This window comes from Zonotrichia albicollis, chromosome 1 (genome assembly GCF_047830755.1).
Source record: "Zonotrichia albicollis isolate bZonAlb1 chromosome 1, bZonAlb1.hap1, whole genome shotgun sequence".
Classification (NCBI taxonomy): Eukaryota; Metazoa; Chordata; class Aves; order Passeriformes; family Passerellidae; genus Zonotrichia; species Zonotrichia albicollis.
In genome coordinates this window covers 86644097-86669222 of record NC_133819.1, presented here as the reverse complement: position 1 = coordinate 86669222, position 25126 = coordinate 86644097, and the positions used below count along the sequence as shown (strand labels likewise).

The window sequence follows — 25126 nt, the reverse complement described above, 5'->3', positions numbered from 1 at the left end:
TTTATTAGCTCCCCATGATTGTATGCTTCTTTTTTTGGACCCACCACTTGTTCTGCTGACTTTGAAGAAACTCTTGTGAGAGCTGTGCTCCTTCTCAGTATCACCATGAGTATATTGTCACTACAGGCTGTGCTTGCCTGTTGACTGATGGCTGTGAGTTCACTTTCATGATTTACATGTGGGCTTATCTGTGTTGTTTCCTTTCTATACATTCAGAGATACATCATCTCACGTATCTCATCTCAGTTTGTCATCTGCACACAAGCCCCCCTGTGCTAATTGACATGATAAGGATGTGCCACCTACAGAGGAATGACAAGGTTTTTTTCTGTGCTGTGCCATATACTAAGATGATTTTTTTGTGGGTGAAATGCATGACATCACATCTTCCCTTCACAGCCCTTAAAGCTGATATGATTTTGCTGTGTATATGAAATATATAATGTATAACTTATATTCACAATCATCCTGAAAACCTGAAAACTAGTTCTTACTGATAGGTCATATATGTTAATTAGACCATGGAACCATTAGATAGGGACATTAATTAGAGAGTTAGAGAAGCTTTAGAGAACATATTAGATCTTTCTACCCTGTGTAAGTGTGTTGAACTCTCAAGAAAAAATGCAGTATATTAATTAAAATTTGGTTTGACATAACACATGAGGCAGTTGTTACTTTTACCAGCTTGAACATCAGCTTCTGAAATTGCAAAACTATTATAAATTTGTGGGGTCTTTCAACCTTACATATATGTAATGACTATTGGTTTTTACAGAATTTCTGAATGGGAATACACACCATCATGAAGGATCCTGAGATATTGCAGTTGCTCTGTGATTTATCCCATGTTTGTGCAGAAAAAGTTCACTAATGATTATCTAAAAGCTGGTACTCCTAAACATTACACAACCTTTTTCATTTGGTCAGTGCTTGTGGTTTATATTCAGCAGCTGTTACCAGATAATTATGTTGGTATTCTAAAAAGAAAGTCACAGAATTCACAGAATGTAAGTCTGTAGGAGTGGTAATAAACACCTGAAAAAATTAATATATTCTAGTAAAAATTTCCGTATCACGTCACAGCTGTTAATGGAACATCAACACAGAGTTTTCTCTCTAGAAAAACAGAAAAATTGTCAATCACAAAAGAATTTTTTTCTTCTGTTATACAGAATGAAGTGCACCAGTTGAATAGATTGATGATCACAAGGGGAGTGCAAGACCTAAGAAGTAGATATTAATTTATCTACTTACCCATAACATAATGCTGACAACGATCATGGTGGCCTTTAGTGGAATCTGGGTATGATGGTGATCCTTCACATCAGTTTATCCATTCAGACTGGGGGTGTCTTCTATAAAAGAGTAGAAATTCTTCCAAGATAATTACCAGAATAAGAATCAGCATTTGGGGAACCTAACTCTTGATGGGGAGATTCTTTGAGAGTTGATACTTTGATTCAAAGAGTTAAATTTTTCTTCACAGTAAAAATGCAAAAGTATGTAAAAGAACCTCATATGAATAGATCATCAGAAGACTGCCAGAGCTTCTTGTCTCTAGAATTAAGAATGTTGTCCCATTGAATAGATGTGTCAGAGCTGTAATTCATAGTCAAATCATTTACAACAAAGAAAGAGGAAATGCTGTCTATGGATGCAACTGATTAGCAGAAGAGCAGTTTTAAGCAAATATATAAATTACATGCAAAGCTTTTAGAAAAAAAAGTTTTGAAAACACTTTGTGCTTCTGTGTCTAAACTTTTTCTTTGTCTGAACTGTTTAAATGTCTTCAAATGCTTGCGATTATGAAGAACTTGAGGAAGGTAAAAAGCAATCTAGTGAATTGTTCTATAGCCTATGCTTTGAATAAACCTTGTTATACATTGGTTATTCATTGTGACTGTACTGGACACACTGGGTACTGGCCTGCTGCTCAAATAGTGGGATAAATTATTTTATATCCATTCATATATTCTTGTTTCATTTTTTTAAAACGTTATCTGCTCAGCCCTGGGGCTCCTATAACCACTATTCAAGAGTGATTGCAATGGATTTGCATGTGATATCAACAGAAATTTCACCATATGTCAGTTGACCAAGAAAAATTCAATTTCATTTTCTGTCTTCCATATTTTTCATTGTTCTGCTAGACTGAGTAGAATAGATATATCAAAACTATAAAGTAGTTCTGAATTTTTAAAGACTGGCTGCAAACCAATGTCTGTTTCCATTTGCAAATTCAGATAATTTAACAGGTAAATTCCATGCCAATATCAAATGAAAAAATTATCGCTTTCAAGAAATTTAATCCTTTTTTCACCATCTGCTATCCATAAGGGAAAATCTTTCACATAGACTCATGTGAGATAGTCAATAATTGCAACTAGATTGAATTTCTTTAAGTTTACTTCCAAGTGTCTGTGATTGTAGGTCCAATAGTCTGTGTCTCTCTCCCAAGCCATCCTCCAAAATGACTCTGGCAGGTGCCATGGCTTATGGAAAGTGCCTCTTTTTTGGATGTATGATCTGGTCCAGCATTTCTGAGGAGGGTGATTGCCATATCAAAGTATAGAAATCAGTTGAATATTTGGCTTCATCTATTGCAATATAACGGAAACTCATTTAAGTTAAATGTATCTATAGATCCCAAACTCTTTATTACTAGTAAAAATGACATTTAGAGTTCAACTAAGAAAATCTCTTGCTTTTTCCATTTATGTTTCTGTTCAGGAAATACCACACTGGCTTTTATAACCCACTTGCATTCAATTTCTGTAGAAATTACAAGGCAATAAAAGAAGAAGTTGTGATATCCTTCTACTGTAGTATCATTAGGCAGTTGTTTAAAATAAATAATTATTCTATCTTACCTGTGGTTCCTGGGGCTTTCTTTTTTCACAAAACAGCAACAGAAGAGGTCTTCAGAGTTTCAGAAGAAAGGCAGAAAGCTTTTGTGAAAATGTGGTGGACTTTTTTCCTAAGACTCTGTCTGTTGAGTGAAACACCTGGAATGCTAGCACATTATTAAAAGGCAGCAAGATGAGCATACCAGCTAATTGTTCATCTGCAGTTGGACATGTTGAAGTTCAAGAATACCAGGGAAAAAATGAATATTGTTCCTGCTGTGCTTGCTTGTAATCGTTCAGATTTACCAGCAATATACCAGTTCAATTAATCAAGTTAAAATATGTAAATACAAGGGAGTAAAAATCCACCAAAACTTTGAGCTCTATGTAAATGAGAGATAAAAATCAGATGTAGAAATGAATGATTAGAGAAGATATATTATAGATCTGGTGGCAGAATATGCAAGATATTCACTGTTCTAAGATACAGGATACATAGCCTAAGATGAATAATACAACTTCAGTAACATAAAAAATCAAATAGCTGTATTTGTACTGTGACAGAAGAGACGTATATTTCATTGTTATAAAAAAGGATCTGGTAGGTGATGTGGAAGGTTGTAACTTCCTGCACTTGCCCATGGTAACAGCTTCATAACGTACAATCATAGGTAGTCTTAAAAACTGGCTCAGCTGGAGCTAGTGTATGCAGTCAATGTCACCAAAACCATGAGTGTCTGCAAAATCCAAACTATAAAAGCAAATTAGAAGAGGCTTTGTTTACAGTGATGCTGTCAACTGAGCATCTAGGTGTTTTAATCTTGCAAGACCACAAAAAACCAGAGACGATAGAAGCAAATCAGAGCCTGAAATCAACCTGGGCCTTTCAGGAGATAGTCTCACTCTAAATTATTAAGAAAGAATGAGACTCAAAGATTGTAATTTGATACTGTTTAAATGGATTCAGAGTTGCTCCTGCTTATAGCTGAGAACTAGGCTTGAGACTCACAGACCATAATATCAATTTAATAATGTGTTTTTGTGTAACCCACAGGCAAAAACAAAGCCACCCACAAAGTAGTACAGACATATTATAGGATAAAATGAAGCATATTTTTACAGGTAAAAATAACTCCACCCATTGCTGTCACATATAGAAGCTACAAATCTGTTATAAGAAAATCTCTTTTCTTTGAAAAAGCACTGTTGAAGTCCCTTTAATTATAAGTGGAGACTTAGGTGAGCAAATGTTGCATATTGGTACAAGACTGAGTTCTTTAAATGGAATGATATTTTAAATATGAAACTTTCACAAACATCAGATGAACCATATTGGTCTATGAGTGCTAGCCAAGGTAAAACAGGTCTCATTAATTAATCTTGTTATTTAATGAATAGCATAGAGAGTTCACCCTAAAAAAATCATAACATGGAAACAGCAAGTGAATGACGATCCTTCTATCCTACTCTCTTTCTCATCAGTATACTGCATATGAAAGGCCAATATAATTTCAGTACAGAATTTATCAGTATTATTCAGTACAGAATCACAAGAGTGTTGGGAGTGTACATAAGAAGGAAAAGAAAGATTTGAAGAGGACAGGAATTCTCCCCTAAATTCAAAGCTATTTCTCCTCAGTACAGTCATCTGAATATGATATGACTTCTCAAAAAGAATTCTCTGCCTATTGTTTTTATCTGTTCCATTTCCTGTATGGTGATATACAGTAGAAATATGGGAAAAGGTAGTGCTGGCTAGCAAAATAAGTATTCTACTAGTATTTAAAATATTACTAGGACTTCTCATAGTCAGTAAAAGTCAGTAAATAAGTCATTTAGAGAGTAGGAAATAATGGCATGCCTCTAAGAAATATTTTTATTAAAGAGACTGTGAAAGCCCTGGAAAATTTTTGCTGACATATGCTTTCAGGAATTAACTTTATTTTATTTAACAGCTATCTTGGCAGAAGGAAGAAAATTTTTAAGTCTGTCGAGCCAAATGACCTATGTGCGTACTTGATGCTCCTCTCTTACCAACCTTTCTGAAACAGTTCCACTTTTCTTTAAAAGCATGCACTAATTATTATAAATTCTTTTATTGATGTTGGAATTTATGGCCAACAGTATTGAAAGTTGAGCTGCAGCAAGCAGACACACTATGTGGACAGACAGGTTTTTCTAGGGCTCCTTGGCAGGATGGTACCCGGGGTAAGGAGCAAGGGGTACCAGTCACACAGAGATAAATTATCCTGGGCAAATAATGGAGGCTCATTTTGCCTGGGGAAGGAGGAGGGGAGAACCACACCTTTACTACATGAGGTTGTGTGAAGCAGACATCTGCGGAAGCTCTCCTCACTTGTGAGTAGAGTAGCAGAGCTCACACAGACTTCAAGAGTTCAGTTGTTGGGTTTGGATGGAATTCCCAAAGTCAGCCTTGCTACTTTACTTTCAGATCTTAAGGTGAATGATGTGGCACTTCAAATGTCATCAAGTTTTTAAACACGAGAAAAAAGCCCCGCAAAATTAGAAGGAATGAAACAATTTTCCTTTAGTTTCACAAGGAAAAGTAGTGGTGTTTAATTGAGCAGACCAGTAGAAGAAATTACAATTGGCCTTTGTACTTCAACAGGCCTTTGTATTTCAGCATTCAATAATATGAAATAAATTAGAAGGGATTATGGAAAGGACTAATGAGTAAGTGACTGATTAGGTGGAATTTTATGAATACTACAGGAAAAATAAAATATACTCTCTATACCTCTGGTGATTATAAGTCTGTTGCTTTTTCTTTGCTTTTTATCTTTTTTTTTCTTTTTTTTTTTTTATAAAAGTCCAGGAGGCAAGCATACACTGAAATGAGGAGGTAATTTTCTGAAGTATCTGTAAGAATCAGAAAGGTCATGGTTTTCTTTATTTTCGCACTGGCATTATTGAAAGGTTCACAGAAAATTTGGCATATTTTCAAGGGTTTTGTGACCTTTCTTGAAACAATGGCAAATGAGTAGTAATAAAATATTTGTGTAGAACTATCTCCCTTACTATTTTAAGATTCTATTTTTCTCCAAGTCCCTTTTTGTTGCCACTGGTGGTGCAGCAAGAGATCCAGAGCATTGGAACGAATATTACATAAGATCCTTGCAAAACAGATGCCTCTAGAAATTCTTTTCCATCCTCTCATTATCATGGAAAGCAGTCTTTCAACCATCTTTGAAACGCCTCCTAAAAATGTGCTCTAAGCTCATCTACTCGTGTCTGTGAGCCACCTGCATGTACATCTGTACAGGAAATGCTGGTCATATTGGCCATCATTACCAATTGTTCTTCTGTTTTCCATTTCCAAGGACTTAATATTGCACTATTTTCTTTTTCTGTTTACATTGCATGCAAATATTTGGCTTGGTAGTACTAAAGTGAGCAGTGAAAACCATTCCATATGATTAGTGTTGTTCCACATGGTAGCTGGAATCTATTCAATTTAATGACCTTAACTGGTTTTTCAAGTGGGATTTTTTTTTCAGTCAGGCTGCCTAATTAGATTTCTGGATTAACATTAGAAATGCCCTTCAGGGTGATAGCTGAGGGAATTTTCGCACTGCATTTTGTCTCTGACCTTGGCCACTCTCAATGTGTTTGCATTTTAAACTACCATGCCTGAAAATGGGTGCGTTAAGAGATGATCCTGAGCAGCTTTAGGCAGTATTGCACTAATTGAGTTACCCTATAAAATATGTACACTGTGTAATGTAGCATTACACTTTATCACACTAGACACTGTTTTGACTCATATTGTTCTGTTCCATGGCTAAATTTGACATTACCTGCAAATGTTTAGGAAGCTGATGGGTCTAAGTTTGATAGCTGTTAAGGTTCTCAGGATGGAAAGAGATGAAATGGGCTTTACTGCCTCTAAATTAAAGAGAAGGAAGTGATGACATGACTGTGAAAACACTGTTAGAAATCTATTATCAGCAAGACTTTTGATTCCTCTGCAGCCTTTCAGGTTTTGAATGTCTTGTGTGGTGTCCTATTACTTTTTTTTCTGTTCTGTTTAAGGAATAGGTACTTGGGAGGAAAAAATCCTATTGTTACCTCAAGTATTTTGCCTTTTACCGTAGATTCAGATCTTCATTTTGTCTCACAGTCCTTTGTGTATGGAGCAATAGAGAGGGGAACGAAAATCAAACAATGTGCTAAAGGTTGAAATATCCTTGATAGGATTATAGAATGTGTTGCACACTGTGTCTGAACAAAACAGGATCACAGAAAAGAAGGCAGGTCAACTTGTTGCTCGCTTGCTGCAGAAAATTTAGAGGCAATGGAAAAATGTCTATGCATGTAAGAGAAAGCAAGGGACTCAGATTAAGAAGCTGGCAGAATCAGCAGTGAAAGAAGCCAAGAAAAACAGATGCCAGATCTAAATACCAATTCTGTAAGGACTGAATCACTTATTCAACAGCCATACATTGACTGCCTACAATAATTGACATGGGTACAATGCTGTTGTCTGCTTGGGGAAGAGTTTTTGCAAAGTCAGATTGAAATTATTCAGAGAGGTCAAAAACGGCTGTGAAATCATCTCTCTATTTTTTGTTCATACAAATACTACAATGATCCAGATGTCTGTCCTTCTACAAATCATTGAGCAACTCTGTGGGCTATAAACATAGTGTTCAAAACATATTTCACAACTTTGACTACACATTGCTGTCTGATACTTTTAATGTATGTGTGGGTCCAAATACTTTCAAATGTATTTACATTATTTATTAAATTCATACTTTTGTCAGCTTATGGTCTAATAATCAAAGATATTACAGACTGCAAAAACATGGATTAGAGCAATCAATGCTGTATTATTTAATCCTGTATTGTTTGGAACTTATTGAAAAAGCTATTGTTGATATGACAAGGCGATTGTTCATGCTCAAAAATGTCAATGTCTTCTTTCAATTTTGAGTTTGTTGCTAATTTTGTAAAAGCCTAGCACTTAAGATGTAGGATCCTTGAGAGCCACCAGTTTCATTTTGCTGCTCCCATATAGGACAAATTGTACAACAAAATTTCTGATCACTGTTTGTCTAATCTCTTTCTTAAAGACTCTAATGAAAGAAGCTTTCTGATCACATTCAATAAATCAGTGAGAAACTAAAGAACACTGTGGGAAATGGGCTTTAAACTCTCCAGGTTCTGCAGGTAAATATTTAGAGAAGCCTTCACTGTACAGTGCACACTCTTTTCATTGAACCATGTCTAGTCTTGCTATTTATGTACGTAGATACAGTATGGAAAAAATACATCTAGAGCAGTCAATGGATACATGCTATTAAGCCATAGTATTGCACAAATTAGGAAGTAGAAATAAATTGTAATTGTAATATTTGTGGATTATGGTTTTTGAAATAACTTTGGGGTTTTTTTTTTTTCCTCTTAGAGTTTGACATACTGAATAATTTTAATACATACTCCAATGTGTTAGGCTTGTTTTAATTAAAAGCTTGTCTGTTTTTTAAGATGGAGGAGCAAATTGTTATAGCTGGTTTTCCATGTGGTGAACTTCATTGATTTTTATTAACTGTATGCAGGTATAACAACTTAATTTGGATTCTTCAGCATTTAGAAGTAAGGAAGGAAGAAGGTAACTCTGAGTTTCCATAGTATATACAGTTGGTAGCTGTCAGCGAAGAGGATGTCATTTCACTTTGTAGAAAGCAAGCACTGTATAAAGCAAGGCTATAGGTTATTTACTAATTTAATATTAAAGAAATATCCTCTCATTTTGATCTTAGAATTCAGGAGACACAAATGGAAACAAGTCTTGCCTGCCACTTCAATGCTTAATGTTGAAAGCCAGATTTGTTTTGAAACTGGTGCAGAAGTTCTGTTACCAGAATGAATAAATATGTTCAGTTACCATAAGGCAGCATCTTAATACCACCATAATTCTCTAACATGAAAGAAGGAAATAAGTATGACATCTTATAAATGAGTGGTAAATATTTGTTCTTAAAAAATGGCTTGTTTACTGAATGTTAAGTGATAAAAGAAAAATGCCAAATAATATTAAGACTTCTGCTTATTATAGGTCATTAATTTTTTCTTGGTGGTCTCCTTAAGTGTAAAGATAGTATACTGATCATTACACTAATTTAGTTACTTAGTTTGTGTATATTTGAAAATTAATCCTTGCATTTTCACCTTTATTTGTTGATTTCTTTTGCTATGAAGGTGTTGCAGAAGGTTTCTAGACAGTTATGCTTCAGCTGAGATGTGAATAAAATTCAGTGTCGGATAAGGTGCTTCTGATGTAGAATTTATAAAGTACATCAGGACTGCATGAAAGAAAGAACTGGCAAGACAGGTAGCTTGATGTATATGCCCAGCAAGAGATAAATTCTTAAGCAAGGATATATTGTCTAAGCAAGCCAGGTATAGCAGACTGCTTCCTGTTGGGAAATAAAATTTTTCTTTTAAAAATGAGAACTTTGTTTTTAAAATTTTACTGGCAGAATTTTTCAGGGGACATCAAATCTTTAAAATATTTCTTTAGTATTTGTAGAGATGGACAAGATTCTCATTTTAGTTACCAATCAAAAATTTATTCTATATAATGCAGGGGACAGGATTAAAAAGAGAATTTGAATTCAAGAATAACTGTTCACAAATTAAAGTGTTGCCATTTTTCAACTTAGAGGTAGAAGAAGAAACAAAAACAGAACAGAGTGTTGTTTCAGCTCAATTGTAAAACTCAGCGCATGTACATCAGGCACTCTTAAAAACTGGGAGTGGTAGGAATAATAGAAAGGGAAAACTTTATCAGAAGGAACAGAGGGAAGAAATATGGTCACAATAGAGGTTGTGGATAATACACACAAAATGCTTTAAAGAAATAAATATCCAGTAGGAATATAAGTAAAGCTTTCAGGTATTAAAAGAGTTTTAAGAATTCTTAGATTAGTTGTTTAGACTAAATTATGTTCATGGAGTCAAATAAATTTGAAGGCACATTTATGGTTTCACCTGGAGACATCAGTGACAGCAGTTATAGAACCTAACACACTTTTAACAGCTGTAGTGGCTCAAGCCAAAGGCTGAGTTGTGTTCTGCATCCCTCGACATCCACAAGTGAATGGCTTGAAAAAGGAAGAGCAGGACAAGGTTATAAAATGACACTTCTGTGTAATGCTAATTTCACGCTCCAGCTATTTTCACATTGAAAATCTCCCGAGTCTATGTGGTCCTATTAATTTGCTACCCACTATGAATTTCTCTTCCATAAACCTTTTCAGTCTCCCAATCAACCAACCTACATGGACTTCTTGGATCCACATTATTTTTTACAAGGTCTCTTGCACCTACTCTTTTCTGTCCTGAAATGTATTCCAACTGGCTCAATTTGACACCTCCTCTTTCTTGCACTGGAAAAGAAAATGAACTATTTCTGTCCATCTTACTATATGCCACTTGTAGTTTTATTATCCTCTATAATTTCTCCTTTGATATTTTTTCTTTTCCACAAGAAAAAGTGACAAGTCACTTCACAGGTCAGTATACAAAAATCACTGAGACATTTTCTAATGAAATTAAAATATCGATAAAGTGCTGAAGTTTTCAAATGCATAGGAAAACTTAAAAATATAATTAATTGTATTGAGTGATTACCAATTTAGCACTCACCAAATAAAATAATAGAGAGATGTGATACATTCACAAAGATTTAGCTGGATCAATATACTTCTGTTGATTTTATTAGTTGCATGCAGAGTTTTATGTGATAATTTCTGTTCCTTTACCATGCAGAATTGAGCAAGTGATGAAGAGTGCTTTCTCTTTATCTCTCTTTTCCTTTGGTGTTACATAGCTTAACCAGTGCCACAGAACAGAGGCAGTTGATTGTTGAGCTATTCAAATTGCTCATCAGATAAACTGGAATATTTTGTGCTTACAATTTGTGCTCTTCTAAACCATTTGTAATAGGTCTGTTGTTATCAAAACTTTCTCTATTTTCTTCTTTTTATCTCTTTACTGCAGACCATCTTTTTTTTCCCTGTTTCACACAGTCTCAACTTTTCTTTTCATACATTTTTACCCTTGTTGGTCTGAGGCTGATTAAGTGATCAGAAATCTTTAATGATTTCCCTCTATGCTATTTAAGACCATCATTATCACTGCTCAGAATGACTCTGAAGAAAAGTTGAACCTCCTGTTAAAGCATTATGGGAGGCAATTTTCAAAACCTTTCATTTCTCACTACAAAATCAGCTTTAGAAAAAATTCTAAGAGAAAAATTTGACACCGAAAAACCTCCTACCAGCTAAAAACTTTTATCACTACTGAAGTCCCTTAGCTAGCTGAGAGAAAACGGTACTACAAGTAGTCATTCAAAGACATGAGAATACGTGTTTTAAGACCCAATTCTAAATATATTCAATTTCCTATTTATTCTGAATGCCCATTTTTGACTAGTGATATTTTGGGCTTTAGTGACTATTATTTTTAAGACTAGAAACATAATTCTTCTTTCTCATATCTTTCCTCGTCTCATGAATCTAATGCAGGTATGATTTTTATGACAAGGTGCCCTCATTAATAAAAAGCTCCAGCCTCTATCTGGTTTTGGAGTTCCCTGCTCACCAAATCTTAGTCCTTGAGAGGTTTCTTTGATACTGCTACTTTCTCATTTTTAAAAGACGGTATTCTAAAGAAAAATAGTCTTAATTTTTCTCTCTGGCCTCGCACTGACTGCTTTCCCCAGCTACCCATGCAAAGAATCTTACTCATTTCCATCTGGGGAAAAATATTTCTAGTCAAGAGACACATCAAATCTTCTTCTTCCCTTTTCCTTGTCTTCCTTCCTACAAGAGACATAAAGAACTACAATGAAAAATAAATGCATGAATAAATAAGCATTCAGAGGATCCAGCAACAAATCACCCAGGAGGAAAGCAATGCAGAGAAGGAAGCTGAAAGAGCCATCATATTTACCAGCAGGCAGTGATCATGGAAAAAAAATTACTTGTTTGAGGTAGTCACCCATGGCAAGTACATGGCAAGGACATCTAGAGAAAAATTGCTAGTTTGGTTCTGTGATGATTCCTTATAAAGGTTGAGTTTCACAGATGACCAGTTTGTTAACTAACCTTCATTCTACACCTTCTGATATTTAGCCTTGTATATTTTGACACCAGAAACTCTCTTGAGCAAATTATAGAGATTTTGTAGGAGGATAAAAAAATCTTCCCCCCCGCCCCCAAGCTGTTGTAGCTGAATGTAAGGAAACAAGGACCCAGAACCCGAGACATCTTCACTTAGTGTGGTCTAGAGCTGAGTGCTCTAAACCTCTGACCCTGATAAAGGAGGGAGTTGCCCATTTTGTTGCTGACAGAATGAGAATTAGCTCAGTCTGAGATTGCATCTGCATGCAAATTCCAGAGCTGTTTAAAGAATTCCTACATTTTCCTGGAATGAATCAGGCAGGGAGAGAGAGCTTATGAAGTGTCTTATACTTGCCTTTGGGTCGCTAGCCTCTGAGATCCAACAATCCACTCCAGAAGATTAGAAACAACCAGTAAGGTTTTGTTGAAATTAAAGAAAAACCAGACACATCATCCCATGCAATCTGCAACTAAGAATATGTGAGAAGACTTAAATTTTTTTACTTCTCTTTTTCCATTCTTCTTTTCCATAAAAGGGAAAGGTATGATATGTTGGTCCTAGCTGGTAGGCAATCTCACATCCAGCTACTCCCTCCGTCCCCCTCCTCAGCAGGACAAGGGAAGACAAGAAAAAACAGGAATGAGAAACATTTTGGATCAATATGAAGTCAGGAAGACCACTTACTAATCATCATTGTCAGCAAAACAGACTTTAATTGAGATGAATAAATTTATTGTCAATGAAAATAAACACGGAATTACTTATTTGGGTATTGGAAGGAAAAGGACAATAAACATTTGCATACTTTGAGAAAACAACTTTCCTCCCCTTTTTTCCACGCCCAGCTTCACTCCAAATTCCTCCTTATTATTGCCATGATTACACTCATTCCCTACAGTGAGGCAATGCACCATGCAAGGCTGGGGCAGTGCATGTGTGTATGTGAGAGTTATGGTCAATACATAAGCAGCTTCCTCCAGCCATTCCTTACTTTTCATTTTCTCTGCTCCTGTTAGGTTCTTTGCACCACTACAGCAGAGAAAAGTACCTGAGTTTGGATTGAAATAGCTTGACTTTTTTTTTTTTTTTTTTTTAAGCAAATATGTCTTACAGTATGTACATACTTAGAATTCCAGCCTGGTACTTCTGCAATAAAAATCATCAGGATGTGGCTCATATAGGAACCAGCTATTTTTAGGTAAGATTCCTGAAGTGGGATATAATTTTAAGTCTTTTCTGCATTTTTATTTCTGACACTGCTTGCTTCAGGCTTGAATGATACATGATTAATAATTGAGCACATCTTATTTATACTTCCCTTTACAATAGATGCATGAGAAGAAACCAGAAAATTACAAGGGTAGAAGAGGAAAAGGCAAAATTATGTTTCTATGGTAGATCCTGCCAGAAAGACATGAACCAGTAGTGATGGTAAATTTTATGCCAATCTACATGTGTTTAACCTTTATGTATTAATTTTACATTCCTTCATTTTCATACACATCCCATTCACTCTTGCTCAAATGAATCAATAGAAAGATTGCTGCAATTGCATTAGGATTAAGGCTAGACTCTCCCAAAATACATGCTGGTTAATGGGGATAGAAGCCAGTTTAAAAATCAATACAAGGTATGTTTCTTCTAAATGGGATTCTAGGCAGCCAGCAGAATGACCTAATATCTTAGGCTAAGTTGATAGTTTTTCTTGGCATGTGATAATTCTTTGCCTGTACTTCCAACCAGGGCAAAATAATATTGTTAATCAACTTCATTACCAAATCTTATGAATTTTAAAATAAGGGTCTCAGTTATTCTGCCTTAAAGGATACTACTAATGCTTTACTTGTAATATATTGAGTCAACTCCCAATCTACCTTTCTTCCTACTAAGAACTGCTGTCAGTAAACTCATCATAAACCACCAGTGTCTTCCTTTTGAATATTTTAATCTTTTTCTACAGAGAAGACTATAAAAAAGCATATTGTCTTCACCATTCTATTCCAAGGAAATCAGAATTATAGTGCAAAAAAATATTGAAAATTTTGAAACAGGACTTTGTTAGAAGAGGAGTTTAAAAAGGCATAGTGTAGCATTACAGTCTTATCAATTGCCACGGTCCTTCCTGTGTTCCCAGTCAGAAAAGTCTCTGCAATCTCTGCTTTGTCCATTTTTGCAGAATGTAATGACGTCCACCTTATTTAGTATTTAGTATTTAGTATTTAGTATTTAGTATTTAGTATCTATATGTTTCAAAGAGATAAGCAGAACTATTCTCCTGGAATAATTTGCACAAGGAATTATATGTCGAAGGGTTATTTCATTCCCCACTAAGCAGTAGGTGTTTGTTATGTTTATCTTTTAAACAGGAAGATTTATATACACAGAGTCATAGATTAATTTAGTTTTGAAAGTATCTGTAAGACCATCGAGTCCAGCCATTAACCTAACAAGTCAAATCTCCTACTAAATCACATCCTTAAAAGAGAAATCTAAATGTCTTTTAAATACCTCTAAGGATGGTGACAATCATTTTTCTGTTCCAGAGTTTGACAACTCTTTTGGTGAGATAAATTTTCCTATTATCCAAACTAAACCTCTTCCAGCACAATTTGAGGTAATTTCCTTTTTTCTTGTTGCTTGTTACTTAGTAGAAGAGGCTGCCCCCCCCACATTACTGCAGGCTCCTTTCAGGTTCTTGTAGAGAGCAATCTGGTTCTTCCTAAGCCTCCTTTTCTCCAAGCTGAACAACCCCCATTCCTTCAACTGCTCCTCATCAGATTCATCAGACTTCTGCTCCAGACCCTTCTCCAGCTTTGTTGCCCTTCCCTGGACATGTTCCAGCACCTCAGCATCCTTCTTGTAGTGAGGGGCCCAAAACTGAACAGGGATTTGAGATGTGGCTTCACCAGTGCCAAGTAAAGGGGCTGAAATGTTCCTCAGTCCTGCTTGCTACACAACCACAAACCTTTAAAAAACTCTTCTGCTAGATCTGTAGGTTTTATTATTAAGTGTCCAGTTTCACTTAGAATTTTACTATTTATCTTTAGTACTCATATAGTTAGCTCTTGGGATACAGTGCTTTCAGCCATCACAGCTTCATTTTGAGTTAGATCTTTATCTCACTGCCACATTCTGGTATCAGGGTTGTCAGGAATAATGAGTTTAAACCTGCAGGTAGTTTTCTTCAGCAGCCTATAACACAAACATATGTCATGTCATTTTATTACTTGCAGAGTTTATTACGTAGCTTGTTTCATATATGTCATAACATATTTTCTGCTTGTTTGCCCATTAACTACTACAATGGTGTTTTCATTGATTCTGACACATTGAGCACATTTGCCTTTCTCTGGAATATCTACAGTTAGTACAGAAACAAATTATTCCAATGTTAGGAACTTTGTATGCCGGTTCATTAGCAGATCTTGTGTCACCCTCCTGAAGGTGTGTTCTTCTGAAACCTCCCCCTGACAGCTATGATTGTTTTGAAACATTTCTGCCACGCCACTTGCTTGTTACTATTTTACAGCTGGGCAGTCTGAGCCTTCAGAGATGACCTGGTGGAACAGATTGTACAATGTTTCTCATCCACTTCAGCTAGGTTGTGCAACTTATTATCCTAAATTGTTGAAACAGAATACAGAATACAATAGAGCTATCCACAAGAAAATGGGGACAAATAAAACATTTTAGAATTTTGCAACAGGAATTTTTCATGTAGATCCTCCTTTTTTTTGACATATGTAAGGGCAAATCTTTCTGAACAGTGTCTCAAGTATTAATTTTATATAAAAAAATTCATCTTACAGTACAATATTTTGTCTTTCTTTTCCTAAGGAAAATCTGATTGTATTTGTCTGGTGAATATACTTGAAGGCCCACATACTTCTATATAAATGCCCTGTCTTTTTTCCGTGCTCTATATATCCACAAACTACCAAAAGCCTAGTCTGCTGTAAAAAATGAAGATAATATGAAAAAAAAAGCACTGCATACATATTTCCAGAACAGAATTGACATTATTGCTGACAACTTCAGATCAGTAGGAAAAGTGTGAAGAAAACACAGGTCTTCCATCTGCTTCATCCATCTGCTGAGAAAACGATCTATGTTACCATTAGCAGATCTGTCTCTACAATTCTGCGTCTCCTATGCACATTTTCATGACAAATGTCTTAAACATCCATATTTTTTACCTCTATAGATAACTGTAATAAATAGCATTTAATTTGAGCTCTAAATTTGCTATTTTTCTGAAACAAAATGCATAATAGAGCATAATTCCCAGATTTCTCCTTAAATTTCCTGACTACAAATCAATGATTCTTTAAAGTGCCTAATAAAAGAGTCTAGTTCCATATTAGATATACTTGACAAATCATATTTAATTTTTTTTGACTGAGGATTTTGGCACAGAGTGTTGTTTGGCTAGTTTCTATTTGCCTATATTCCATTTCAGTGTTGACATCCTTTTCAAAATTGCAAGAAATAAAGTTGGGATATAAACTTCGGATCAAATAGTATTCTCCAAGTCCATGTGTGGAGGTTATTGTTGAGGAGATCAGTTTTGTTGGACTTCTACACTAGAAGTGTCAATCACAAACACAGAGAGTAAGAGAGACTCATGAGGAATTCCACTAAATATTCATTATTTTTCAATATGCTATATTTTATTTGTACTCTGGGTTTGGAGCTTTAGTAAGGAAACAGATTTTCTAGTTACAAAAATTCTGTCCAGAGGCGGCAGTAGCCTGTATCTAGCAGCTCCAGGCATTAAGATTTCTAGAATCCAGACAAGGCCAGGTATTCTGCCCTTGTGCACAGTGCTCATATGTAAACTCAGTAGGTCCTGTGATTCACAACAGAATGACAGCAGCATTGCATTCATTATTTCTGCTGCTGAACAGGCATCATAAGTTCTTTCAAAATTTACTCCCCTTCTACGTCCAGGAAGTATACTGGAAAGGTTAAAGGTAAACTTTAGATCACTATCACTGGAATCACTCCAAGAGCTTTTCTGGTGACCTAGCAGCTACAGACGAGGAAGATTTTTGTTTGTGATTTTTGGTTTTTTTCTGGTTTTGTTTTCGTTTTTTTTTTTTCATTAATGCAGGTAGTTCTGACACATAAACAGCTTTAGAATACTGCTGTGAGACTTTTAAAGCCTGTTCTGTTATCTTGAATGCTGGGAACTATTCAATAATAAAACTCCAACAAACTATCTATAATGCTTATGAATTATATAAACATTGCCTTGCTTTTTAAAAATAAAGTTAACTGAGACAAAAAGATTTTTTCTGTTAAAACATTTTAAAAAAGGTGTAAGTATAGAAAGTTATTATTCTGCAATATATATTCATCTTCTGAGTACCTTCATGATTAATAATCTTATGTAGGACAGAGATGGTGAAAGGGAGACAGCTGAGTCTCTCTGGGGTTGCCATTGTGCAGTTGCAAGAGGTGGACAAATACTTTGCCTGTTCAAAGCCCTAACTGCAAGACCTTCTTTCATATCAGTGGGGAGAGTAATAATTTTGGAAGAAAATGCTTTGCATTTTGCTGAAGAAATTGCACTCAATTTGATTATTTTTCACGTTGTTAAAAGGTGAACTACAACTGTTACTTTTATAGCAGTGATTTGTTTTGTTAGACCCTGTGAAGGTTCTTTCTGGTTGGCTGTTGTAGGGAAACAGAAAGAGTCATACCTCAGTTTTCCCTCTTGCACAGCATTTCAATTTGGAGGTGGAACAACTAGGAACAACTTTCTTCTGTCTTTTTTCAATGCTTAGCCCCATTGAGCAGATTAAATATATGAACAAAACATATCTTGTGCATGAATCACCAAAGAAAAAGACATTAAGGTGGTTTCATAAACATGTTGACATTTATTTTTAATAAAATATGGATTATTTCTTTTCTATTAGGATGAAAAAACAACATTTTTAAAATGTGAGCAAGTGCTGGTTAATATGCAGAAACTAAAGTGTATTGTAGATAATCAGAAAAATTGGAATCTTTTTTTTCCAAAGTATGGTTGCCAGTAATTTAAAGGGTCTTTTAAATAATTTGGTATTGAAGACAATCAGCAGCAATAAACATAATCTTCTATCAGAAGCAGCAAAAGTTATTATCTCCTTCCTTCCCAATTTTATATACAAAGATATTATATATAATATATATAATTTTTCTTAAAAATCTAAGCCCCATATATTTCAAAAGGTTATAGTTATACAAGTCATTTTAATAAGGAATTTGTTTCTTCAAAGATTTGAATGAAATAGTTTATTTTAGGCAGCTAGTTTTCAGATGCAATCTGCTCTCTTGTTTTTCAAGTTCATGGCATATAAAAACAAGAAAGGAATTAATAATCTATTATGTATATTTTGGCCTCTTTATGAGCTGTCACTCAGTAAATAGTCTCACATACACATAAGACCTCTTTCTGTGCTGTAACATCAATGTAAAGGAGCATTTCAATAATTGAAAAATTCATTTGCTCCCACCTGAAGGCCATCTCAACTATCAGCATGATAGAGTTGGAAATCAAATTATATATATCATCTATATCTATATCTATCTATATCTATCTATCTCTCTTTCTCTCTCTATATATATATAAATATATGTCTCAAGATATTTTGAGGTGATAGGACACTGTAAACAGTGAGAGTTTAAAATGCTGTTGAATGCAAAAATTTGTTTTTCCTCCTAGATTTTTCATAACAAAGTGACATTATTTTGTCCTGTCACCTTGTAAGAAGTAATAAGATATATAGTATTGTTTTAGAAGTTGATTGAAATGTTGGCAAAAAAAAATAGCACAAAAAGGAGAATTCAAATAATGCATTGCAATTAAATTTGACTCTCGAGAAAGCACACATTTGTTTCTTTGCAAGTATCTTCTCCAGTTGATTGTAATTCATTGTTACAGACAATTTTAACTTTCTTCATACATTTCTTTGCATGAATAACAGTAGAAAAAACTGTGTAAAATCTTTCAGCTATGTCAATGTATGTGCAAACTTTATGACTGTGAAATGAAATAAACCAATATTTAGGAAGCTCAGAACAAAAGATTGAAGGCATTTATAGTGAGTTGCATTAATTCAATTTACTATGTGCTTAGCATTGTTTAGCTGAGCTAATCATGTAAGATTAACCTTTAAAAATTTGTATTACAAAGTATGATGATCCCAATCTTGGTTCCTAATGCTTTTAGTTCTATAAACAACGTTTGACATTTACCAACAGTAATGTCGTGGAAAAATGTTCCCATATCCTGCAAATGACAAAGGTTTGAATTTTTTTTTTTTTAGGAAGGAATTTAGGCTCGTTACTTGTGTTGGTTTTGATTTTTTGGGGGGAGGGGGAATATTGTTGGGTTTTTTAAAATAACGATTTAAATGATGACATCACTTAGGATCATAAGACATTAAGATCATTAGAAATGAAAGATCATCAGAAGTTAAAAAATATCAGGCAAGCATTCAGATTTCTTGCACTGGCCAATACTTCCTCACTTTATTTGAACGAAGAGAAAGTACTTCAAAGAATGAATGTGAAAAAACCTGGTTTTAGCATGTGTTCTGGTCTTGAATCACAGTAGCACTGAATTAGATGAAAAAGTAGGAACTTCCAAAGAGTCCCATCATTTTTGCCATGGTGTCCCATGTTTATACCTACTTCTGATCTTTGCCTTCAGGTAGTGCTGAAATGTAAATATTTAATATTGAGAATGAAAAAGAAATAAAAATTACTTTTAATAGATTCCATGTTTACCATTCAAATTTTCTAGTACCTTTCTTAATAGAAGTTCTGAGGAACTGTCAATCTTAAATTAGTCTGCTAAGATTTTTTAAATCCATGGTCTGACCTTTCTCATGCTCCACAAATTTCTTTGCAAAGTTTACCAAATACAATTAAGAAAGATTTAAATATTTTATGCAGCAACCTCTATGCATGAGGTTCCAGAGCTTAAAAGAATAATTAGTAACCATTGGAAAGTAGAATTTTTGAGACAGGCTCTGTTGCAGTATTAATCCCTGGTAGCAGTACCAAAATGCCATGGATACTTTTTCCATGTAATACAAAGGCTGTCACTGACACCTCATGGGGCTGGAATACGTTTTTATTCAGCCTGATGATACATCAGATCTCAAAGTGTGTGAGTGTAGGTGGCATATATACCTTGAATACAAAAGCATTTCATACTCACCCATGTTTATTCTTCTATGAAAAGCAAAACCTGTCGGAAAGACCTGAAGAATGTCACCATATGCAACGAGGCTTTGGGGACACAAATTGAGAAGCATGAGTCATGTAAAAGACCACCTCAAAACTGGGCTCATTTTGTAAAAGGGATAAGGACATTGAGCTGAGAGATGTTATGACTGCTAGATACAAATTGCCTTTCTAGATACCCCACTCAACAAGGAGCTTTTCAGGATTTAATTAAGCTCCTTTTTTAAAATCTATTTTTGTTATGTCCAAACAAGAACTGCACCTGGCAGAAAAGGGTAGTAGTTTCATTCCTATGCCAAATATTATTCATAACAGAATTCTTAGAACCAAGGGTGTCTACTGTATCTTAACTTCCATTTTGAGAAATTCTAGGAGATCCAGGTGGATTCTTAATTTGAAGAATAGCTGTTGAGACACAGTTTAAAATTTAAAAATGTAATACATGCTCTTGTTGCTGCTGCTTCCACACAGATTAGCCAAAACTAAAGCTGTGCTCTAGATCTGCAACCAGAAGGGCCCAATCAGCCTCATCTAAAGAATTTGGGTATGTTGTTTCAAGAGGGAAAGGAGGACAATTTCTGTGTCCCATTAGCATCTCATGGAAATCTGAAAGGCTTTTCAAGAGTCCTACAGATTTCTTTTGTCCATTTTTTTTTTTGCTAACACAGTTGTACAATAGCAGATCCTGACATGGCATTGTGTTTGGGCTTGCATCACACTAATCCACGTGATCTAGAATTCTGCTTTTAATTTCAGCTTGTTCTTTAATCTGAATTCCTAGTACATGGTGATTTATATCCAAGCAGCTAACAGCATAAAGCAAAACACATATCAGTTCAACATAGTAACAACTTAAGCAATGTGAGGTTAAACTGTGCTGTCAAATTCCATACGCCATGATGGGTAGTCTCTATGTGCATACATGGAATATTCATACAAGATATATGGATACAGTAAGCAATACAGTAATGTGACATTAAGCATTTGGTTCCAGTTAAGACCAATGGAAACTGAAGTTTCCAAGCTCCAAGCAAGAGATTCTCACATAATCCAGTCACAGATATCCATTTCAGAAAGAAAAACTGAGATTTTTCTCCAGAACTTGTGGAAAGTTTGGTTCCACAAGTGTGTTCAGAAAGCAAGACTTTAAAAAGCTCTGACCCTTGACTTTTTCTTTCCTCTTTGTGTCCTCTCTGATCCACAATATTCACTTTGATTTGGAACATTTTAAGGGGGGCAGTTTTTCATTTCTTTTCAGTAGCCTAATAAACTGTTACAACTATGGAGAAAAACTTTTTTAATATACAACATTCTAAGTGGGTCATAAATTTTATGTTGAAATAAAAGAAATTTTATTTCTACTGATGGTTACACCTGATTTGCTTGTATTATGCTGAACTTCTGCTCTCTTTATTACTGCTAAGACTTGTCTAAAACTGAAGACTGACTACTCCCAGTTAAGCCTATGCTACAGAATTTATGGAAAATTAGATCTGCACAAATATGTTATCCTGTTCTGAAGTACTGGGTTAACAAAATGTTGATTCTATGCCTTTATTTGCTCTTTATCCTTTGAAAGTATTGGGGGAAGACATCAGACTTACAAGCATTTTGAAATAAAATGTTAGGCCTGTAGACCACAGACTGGTGAGATTATAAACATACTTTTAAAATTTCTTCTGCAGTACTTACAAAGTGAGGAGAAATCACACAGCTGACCACACTGCAGCTACTTAATGCTGCCATAAATAGATCATAATAAGCATGTGGTGTATGTGATTGTCTGTGCTGATAAATGAAAGGGTGTGAATTTTTCAGCATCAGTGGAAAGATGGGAAAAAGCAAAAAACCTTCCTGATTGCAGCTGCAAATGGTAGCAATTTTTGCTTCCTGCATTAATGAATGTAATTCATGTAACACATATTACATCATTCAACAGCAAAATTCTCACATTCAGTTCACAGACAAAAAGTATTTTAATTAAGAATATCAATGAGTAATGACAATCCACTTTCAGAAAAAGCAAAGAAAGACACTTCTTTGGCCATGTAGAAGGAGCTGTGATGCAAATATATTTTATCAGTGTAAGAAATTCACTTTCCTAAAACTCTTTACCAAAGGAACATCCTTAAAGACATGTTCTGGTTTATTTGTCTGTTTTCTGTTTCTAACCTTCCTTTATGTGCAGTATTTGACTGCAAACCTGCATTTTACAGTCTCTAGTGATTGAATCACTTCATCTTCTATAAACATCACAAGTTCAAAGAGCTTTCAGCATCTGAACTTCAACACAACATACAAACTAAAATAATTCATTGTCTAGAGACCGTAACAAATTTTAATGTGCATTTACAGAGTAAACAAGGGCTGAAGGGAGTCAAACCAGTCAAAGTGAAGATATGCATTACAAAATCCACACATTACTGAATTAAAAACTAAAAAGTGGTGTTTTGTAAAAAAAGGAAATAAAGATGTTTCTTGGTGGCACGACATATAGATAATACTAAAAACTGGCTTGCATGAGGACCAAAGTATGTCTACTCTGAAGTTATATCACACAGACTGTAAGCAATTTACAGAATTTAAGTTGGTTTTGCATATACAGGAGTTGCAAAATTAGAGAAAACACACTGAAATATAGAACGCACACACACAAAAAAAGGGATGTATATATATAAACCTCCACGTAGTCATCAGGGGTTGGCCTAAGTTACTTGCCATCACTGAACAAGAAACAAACAGAAAGACAGGAAAAAAACCTCAAAGGGGGGAAAGAATAATATACTGGAAAACAAAAAGGAAAAAAACTCAAAAGAAAAATATCCTCATAGGTTTTTCAGAAACAACATCCCCTCATCTGCTGAGCAGCATGCTTAGTAGAATATTCCTACTCCTCATGCAAAAAAAAAAAAAAAGAAAAAAAAGAAAAAAAAGAAAAGGAAAAAAAGACTTTTTGATAAAGTTTGTGTGTATTCTATTTATGTTCAATCACTATAGTTTGTTTCATTATTTGGCCTCTTTTTGCTTCCAGGCTGGAACCGTTCTTTCAGCGTAGGAAACCAAATGTCATCCATGGTTAATTCTGTAATACTGAGGACTCGCAGGCCAACCCCTGAGAAGTCAAGGATGAGGCTTCTCCTTGCCGAAAGAAAAGGAAACTAGGTCTTGCTGTTACAAAACGTTTGATTACATCACACCAGTTCTCTTCAAAGAAAATATCAGTGATAAGCCAAAGAAAATAAGATATATCAAGAAAACATGTGGTATCCTCTTCTTTTTTATAATATTTATTTTATTTTATTTATTTAGTAATTTTGTTTGTACTTCCTGAAGAAGGTGCTCCTTGTGTAGAGATTTAGAGTACATTGGGTGCAGAGTGGTGGTTGGAGGTTAGGGTCAACTTTGCTGTCCGCTCCGTGGATTTTACAGGCGATTTGCTCTTTGCTTTAAGAAGAGAAAGTGATATTGGAAAAAGTCAGCACTTTTAGATTAAAGCAAAGCACCCTTCACAAAGCCACAAACAAGAAGCAGGACAGAAAGTCCATGGCTTGTAGCTATCCTCGCACCTGCGGAAGAAGTTATAAGATATTCGCTCATCTTGCAGATTTCCAATGCTCCTTATAAGGCTGTTTTAAACATATACATTTATTTATTTAATTAGCTCGCCAGGTTGGCTCTGGTGCCCATGAATGTCTTGGCATGCACTGCAAACAACAACACATACAAAGTATTTCAGTCCCAGGGAGGTTTTTTTTTTGCTTTGATTTGCTTCTTTCTTTTTTCCTTGTCTTTTTAAACAATGTTACCCAATGAAACCATAAACCAAGTGGAACAAAAACAAACCACCTTCCACCTCAGAGTGTTCTTTACAAAATCATTTCCAGCATCACATCATTGACTGCTAACAAAAAGTCATCCAGTGGCAAAAGAGTGTTTTCTTGTAACCAGGGGAGATACAGGCAAATGACTGCTATTTACAAGGGGGAAACAGACTGCCAAAAGATTTGGACTATATATTTTTTGAGAAATTGTATTATCCCAGACTTTGTTTTCTTTTTAAAAAGCTATGAAAACAATGGTCTATTTAATTATTTCTAAACCCACGACTGGAGTATGCTAGCAGAATGAAACCATTCAGGCTAGACTGATTAAACTGAAATGCTCACACACCAAGGGCATGAGTATTTAGCTTACATGCCAAGTCTCAGTGCTTGATAACTCCCTGCATCATTTGGAATTACATTCAGAATTTGAAACTAATTACTTGAGGTCAAAACTGTAAATGTAATTTGGTAGCACTGTAAGTAGAAGTTCAGCTTGTAACAGGTTGATGCATGATTTTATAGACATATTTTATATATTCGTCATGTATTTGAAAAGGATAAATATTATTGATGGTTACAGGCATCAGTCCTGTAACAAGGTAACAATGGTGTTATAAGCAATCCATAATGAATGATGGACTTGTAATACACTGTTGGGGTTTTTTTAAATCTATTAATCATGTATAAGATACTTTTGTAAAGAACTTAACATTAAATTAAATTGTGGATTTCATTGCAGCCCCCAAAAGTACTTTTTTCTTATCATAAAGAATATACACAATGAAAGTAAAAAGAAATCCAGACAAGTGCTCAAGTTTTTAAAGTTTCCAGATGTAACAGTTCTATGTATCTGCTAACTATAAGTGAAGCAAGAAGTCTTTCTGTTCCTGTCTTTAGTAATTTTTTCCTTTTTGAAATGGGGATTAAACTAAACCACAGATTTTAGATAAACACTGCTTGCTTTGCTAAATATGTAGTGTGAGATGTTACATACATAGCAGTTTCCATAAAACACCCCTAATCCTCTGTCACATACACAAGAATATCGAAGCAATAGTG

General features: G+C 34.9%; 1 protein-coding gene across 6 annotated transcripts in view; it reads right to left on the bottom strand.

Annotated features, from left to right (window-relative positions):
* The window catches only part of VSTM2A (V-set and transmembrane domain containing 2A), a 47557-nt gene continuing 22431 nt past the window's right edge, over window positions 1–25126 (bottom strand). Inside the window, exons 5-6 of one of the 6 annotated variants that reach the window (XR_012581420.1) lie at window positions 2874–23687; window positions 1–1358 (exon numbers count right to left, since the gene is read on the bottom strand). Coding sequence is in view for 3 of the 6 variants with exons in the window: in XM_074546288.1 (XP_074402389.1) it covers window positions 23599–23687 (89 nt within the window). In the remaining 3 variants the exon portion in view is untranslated. Of the gene's footprint in view, window positions 23948–25126 lie in introns of all 6 variants that reach the window. The other 5 variants (XR_012581423.1, XR_012581422.1, XM_074546293.1 and 2 more) reach the window with 5 other exon arrangements.